General features: G+C 59.4%; 1 protein-coding gene across 1 annotated transcript; it reads left to right on the top strand.

Annotated features, from left to right (window-relative positions):
* Positions 1–386: 386 nt before the first annotated feature.
* Positions 387–4,414, top strand: NLRP6 (NLR family, pyrin domain containing 6). Its single transcript, XM_008586578.1, has 4 exons — positions 387–784; positions 3,358–3,540; positions 3,617–3,784; positions 4,276–4,414. The coding sequence occupies exons 1-4, from the start codon at positions 387–389 to the stop codon at positions 4,412–4,414; spliced, it is 888 nt and encodes a 295-aa protein (XP_008584800.1).
* Positions 4,415–5,886: the final 1,472 nt, after the last annotated feature.

Raw genomic sequence — 5,886 nt, 5'->3', positions numbered from 1 at the left:
AGCCGCCTCTGCACCCTGCGGAGGCCGGCTCTGCTCTGGGCAGAAAAGAAGTAAAGGGAGGGAAGGGGTGAGCGCAGGCCCTTGTGGAATCTGACCTGGCCCGGCCAGGTGTGTGGGAGGAAGGAGGCGGGAAGGGAGGTGTGGAGCACGAAGGCTTCCCTTAACCTGGGATCAGCGGTGACCAGTGCCCACCATGGGGGGACCACACTCCAGCACCAGGCGACGACGCAGTCGGAGGCAAAGCCTTGGAACTCCAAGAGGCTCCAATCGGGTCATGGGGGGCTGGACACCATGGATGACCTGGGGTCCCCCGAGAGGCCGGATCCATCTGAGCTCCTGCCCGTCCTACCTGCTGGAGGATAAAAGGTCTCTGAGGGCACCGGCAGATGGCACGGGGACCCTCCTACACGCGGACGTCCAGCCGCGTGGTCTCAGAGCACGGGAAGCAGGATGCCCTGCGGCGGGTGCAGTGGCAGGGCTGCCCTGGCATGGCACCAGCGGAGGCCGAGGGGACTGAAGGACTGGAGGAAACGGAAGAGTCCGAGGAGGAGGAGGCTGAGGAGCTCGGCCGCCTGCTGGAGCTGCTGTACCGCCTGTACGAGACCCAGGAGGACGCGTCTGTGCGCCAGGCCCTGCGCGGCCTCCCCGAGCTGGTGCTACAGCAAGTGCGCTTCAGCCCCCTGGACCTTGCCGTTCTCAGCTACTGTGCGCGGTGCTGCCCAGCAGGACAGGCCGCCTCCCGAGCCAGGCGTGTGCGTGCCTGTGCACCAGACTGTCCATCTGGGCAAGGGGAGCAAGGCCAGACCCGACGCCCGCTTCCCTGGACGGGAGGGAGGACCTCAGTGCTGCTCTCCTCCAGTCCCTTGCAAGGCAGCTGCTCAGTGCCCATCTTCCCCCCCAGGATGTCCTCACCATGCCCCCCAGCCATCCACACCAAGGCAAACCTCCTCGCATGGCCACACAGCTCTGGCCCAGCCCCCTCCCCATCAAAAATCTCATAGCAGGTTCTGGAAGACACACGGTCCCCTGCGCCCCGAGGCTTTGCACCCCCTATTCCCTCCACCCAGAGCACTCCCAGTTTGCTGCCTGTCCTCAAAGCCTGCCCTGGCTCCCCCAGCTGGCCTACGACCCGACTGGCTCCAGAAGTGCCATGACATCTGTCCTATGCCTGTCTCTCTGTCCAGGGCAAGGCCTATGCCAGAGTTTCTCTGAACTTAGCTCCAGCCAAGCACTAGCCCCAGGCACTTGGCTCCTGTTGAGAGAATGAACGACAGGACATTGGCAGGGGCTGGGCCTTGGGACCCAAAGAGCCACATCAGGGATGTGGCTGACGTGCTCCCACAGACTCACGCAGACACCCCAGAGGGGAGCGGCACAGGCCACGGTTTGGTGTGGGGAACACGGAGGGGGTGGAGGGGCCCTGGATCAGCTCCAAGAGCCCGGAACCATCGATAGGAAGGAGTTCTCGCCAGGAGGGCCTGGGAGGGCCAGGTGGGCTTCACCTTCCTCTCTCTCCCAGCAGTTCTCGAGCCGCCATGAAACAACTCCCAGCCTCCCCGCTTCGTCCACATGACTGACCAACAGTACGGTCTGAGAAGCCTGGTGTAAGTGACCCCCCGCCCCTGCCATGGAGGGGACTCAGAGCAGGATTCCCTGGGCAGAGACAGAAGTGTAGCCTAGTGGGACAGGCTGAGAGCCTGTGGCCTCTGGGGTCCAGTGCTGAGGGTGGGGGGCTCCACCCACACAGGGCAGAGAGGGGAGGGGGATGGTCTCAGGGCTCCACCGCCAGGTTAGGTGCCAGTAGAAAAAGGTGTGGTCCTGGTTTGAGTGGAAAGCAGAGGGCAGGTAAGCACCCTGGCGGGGGTGAGGATAAACAGGTGCTTCCTTCCTTCCCGAGGAGGGCTGAGGGCTGAGGGCTGAGGGCTGGGGAAACTGCTGGGTTGTCCCCCTGGGTTGTTGAAGCCCTGGAGGAAGGTGTGCAGAGTCAGTCCACCTGCAAATCCTGGCTGCCTCTATGTGTCCTTGGGCAAGTCTTTCTGTCAGAGCTTCAGTTCCCTCCCCTGGGAACTGGAGCTAGTAGATTCTGCCTCGGAGGGTTGATGTGAGATTTAACGAGGCTCCCCATGCACAGCACTTAGAATATAAATTCCCGATGACTGCTAGCTATCGCCACGTGAGCAGAAAGTGAAAAAATCACAGGAGCTGGTACTGATGGGGTGTGGCGAACAGGCACAGTCACATGTGGATGGTGACAGTGAATTAGCTTGGTATGGGGGTATGACAAGCAGGAAGTAAGCATAAGGAGCCAAAAAGGAGACCACACATGGCCCAGCCGTTCTCCCGGTGAACTAAATGCATGAAGATGCTCAGCACATCATTGCTTCTAATGGCAAAAAAAATAGAAACAACACAACTGCCCGACCAGTAAATAAACTGGGATCTACCTCAACCTGCTGCACAGAGACGTGGCAATCAAACATGCTGAAAACAAGGTCTGTCTCAGCTCATCACAAAGCTGGTCGAGAATAACATTGTAAGGGGGAAGTAGAGGCCAGGCCCCAGTGTGCACAGAGGCCAGGGCTCCCCAGGGACACGTGCCCGCAAAGGGCGAAGCAGGCTCTGTGTGGTTGGTCCAGGAAGTGGGTGTGGAGCCAGCACCTCTATGGACCGAACCCCAGGCCACCAGGGAGCAGGCAGTTTGTGCAGCTGGAGATCAAGAGGTGGCCGGGAGGCCTGCGAATGGATCCATGTGCTTCCTGACCACAGGCTGTGTTGGAAATAAATTGAAATGTAGGGGGGACATAGAATATAAGTAGTAGAATTGTAGAAAAATATAACCTTAATGTACACAGTCTTGTAACAATACATAAGCAACACAGCTTATCAGGGGCCGTGACAAGGGTCAGGCCCGAGCACACTAAACAATGCATAAGCAACGCAGCTTATCAGGGGCCATGACAAAGGCCAGGCCCAAGCGCACTAAACATTAGTAGCCCCCCACCGGTTCCAGGAAATAGCTGGTTCAAAGCCAGGCCCCGGGGAAGGTAAACAATTGAAAAATGCGCTAAAGGGGTGCCAGCCTGCTAAAACCCACCTGTAAACCCAAAAGGTGCCAGCTGAAGCCCACCTGTAAATCTAAAAGCACCACAGATAACCAACAGTTGATCCTATCACAATATCCGTTCAAAAAACTGTATAAAAGCTGCTTGCATTGTGAATTGGGGGCCGCTCCTGTCCTGAAAACGGGGCGACCTCCAGCATGCCAGAAATAAAAACCTCTTGCTTGTGCATCGATCTCTGTGCCTCCTGGTCTTTGCGAGAGGAGCCTTCCCATCAAGTTAAGACTCGTGCTTTTAGGCCGGTCTTACAGCTGGCCCACTGCAAACTCCCAGACGCCGTCTGGCGAGACCTCTCTGAGGCCCTGAGGGCAGCCCCTGCCCTGGAGGAGCTGGGCCTCTTCCACAACAGGCTCAGCGAGGCAGGCCTGCGTGTGCTGTGCGAGGGCCTGGCCTGGTCCCAGTGCCGGGTGCAAACTCTCAGGTGAAGCCTGGCCTGGGAGGGACTGAGGGATGGGCCCCCCGCTGGCTGTAGCTCCTGAGGTCAACCCTCCTCACAGGGTGCAGCTGCCTGGCCTGCAGGGAACACTGCACTACTTGGTGGGCATGCTCCGGCAGAGCCCTGCCCTGACCACTCTGGACCTCAGTGGCTGTCAGCTGCCTGGCCCCCTGGTGACCTACCTGTGTGCAGTCCTACAGCACCCAGCATGCAGCCTGCAGACCCTCAGGTGGAGGCAGGGGCCATAAGGGTGCTGGGGACACAGCCTGTCAACACCAGGGTGGGGGTGGGTGCCTGGAGGCTTCCCCTGGACCCTGAAGAGCAGCCCCTCCCAGGGACCTCCCAAGTGGCCAAGCTCAAGCACAGATCTGGAATCCCACCCCTGAGAGACCTACCCTCTGAAGCCCTGGCCCTAGAACTGGGCCTCAGCCACTCTGCCCAACCAAATGTCCATTTATTGTCTGGTGCCCATGGCCACAGTCTGTGCCAGTGATCCCTGCACCCTTGTACTGCCCTGAAGGCCCACAGCCCCTGTCCCCTTCCCTAGCATCTAACAAACCCTCTGACTGACCACCTTCTGTCAATGTGTGCCTTTGACACAGCCCCAGCCAACAGCATCCACTGCCCCACTCTCCACTGTCCCCCCAACACTGCCCCCCAGCCCTGGCCTCTTCTCTCCCAACTCACCCACCCCCTTCTGTCCTGTGCACATGGCTGCAGCCTGGCCTCCGTGGAGCTGAGCGAGCAGTCACTACAGGAGCTGCGAGCCATGCGCACAGCAAGGCCAGACCTGTCCATCACACATGCAGCGCTGGACAGCTCTGCTGAGCCTCCCAAGGGGGCTGACAGCATCCTCTGAGGCCCTGGAGGCAGAGCGGGGTGGAGGGCTCTAGTCAGAGCCCTGCAGAGCACATCTCCCCATGCCAAGGGCGGGAGGATGTCACTCTCAGCCTCTGGGCAACTCTTTTGAGCCCAGAGGCCCCAGACAGGTCTGGGACATGCCCCGCCCCACACCCTAAGGGAGTCCTCCTCCCCCAGCCCACCACTGCTCCACCCAGCTTCTTGTCCTGGGAACCTCCAGCCATGCCCCTTCCAAGATGCCCCCAGCACCAATGAGGAGGGAGAGAGCTCCCAGTCACTGTCCCTCCCCAGGAATGTGGGTCTTGGCATTAGGAGTGAGGCCATCCCCGAGGCTACGTGGCCTGAGCCCAGAGGCGTCCACCTGCCGTCAAGATCTTCAGGAAGGGAGACTGGGGGGAGTGGAGACAGAGCAGGCGGGAGCCATGGCGGCGGGGTGGGTGGGCAGTCCCGTGCACTGATCATTAATTCTCCTTCAGATTCGTTTCTGTTGGTTTCTGTTCCACTTGACTAGGTGTCCTCGCAGGTGCCCACAATCTTTCCATCAACCCACCTGTATAGTGCAGGGTTGTGGCCCAGCTTAGCAACGAAGAAACAGGCTTGGGGGACCGTTCGAGCTGCAGAAAGCCCTGCGGCGAGGCTCGGCCTTGATGGAAAGAGCCAGCAGCGGAAGGCCCGTGAAGCCCAGAGTTTTCCCTGCTCAGCCATGCTGGTAATGGCCACCTCCTGAGACCCTGGAGTCAGCCCCTTCACTTCCCAAGGGAAATTCCCTTCCATAATCCCTGCCCTCCTAGAGCTGGCATTCTGGGCAGGGAGACAGACAATAAATACGTATAAGATGCATAGTACACACCTGCAATAAATACACATGTGATACACGAACACACGGCACAATAAATCGTACACGATACATGGCACAGTGCAATAAATACATATATGATACGTAAACGCACAGTACAATAAATACGTATATGATAGATAAATATGTAAAGCAATACAGATAAACACGTGTAGACGGGCTGACAAGTGCTGTGGAGGAGAGTAAAGCACAGCGCCGGGCCGGAGAGGATGCGCCGAGGGCCTCCTGCTGCATGGAAGCGGGTCTCGGGAGCTCTGACTGAGAACAGAAGCCAGGAGCAAACCCGGGAGAGGCCAGGAAGAGGCGCACCGTGGAAAGTTCCAGAAGCAGCAAGGAAACCTGGTGGCCACAGTGGAGTGCGGGGGGACAGGAGGTGAGGTCGGGGAACCGAGGCAGGGGTGGGGATTGGTGGCCGTGAGCACGCGAGTGTGTCGTCTGAGGGCAGGGCCTGACCTCACCATCCCCCACCCTGCTCTGTGAACAGCGCCAGCCGGCCGGGGAGGGTGTCCTGGAAGGTGGGGCCAACTGGGCTGGTCCACGGATTGGGTGTGGGGTGTGGGTGACAGCGGAGCAGGGTCTGAGCGGCTGGACAGTGGAGTCGCTGTCACCTGTGC

The sequence above is a fragment of the Galeopterus variegatus genome, unplaced genomic scaffold (assembly GCF_000696425.1).
Source record: "Galeopterus variegatus unplaced genomic scaffold, G_variegatus-3.0.2 Scaffold4030, whole genome shotgun sequence".
NCBI lineage: Eukaryota > Metazoa > Chordata > Mammalia > Dermoptera > Cynocephalidae > Galeopterus > Galeopterus variegatus.
Note: the sequence above shows the minus strand (reverse complement) of the source record. Positions and strands in the feature narration are given on the sequence as shown.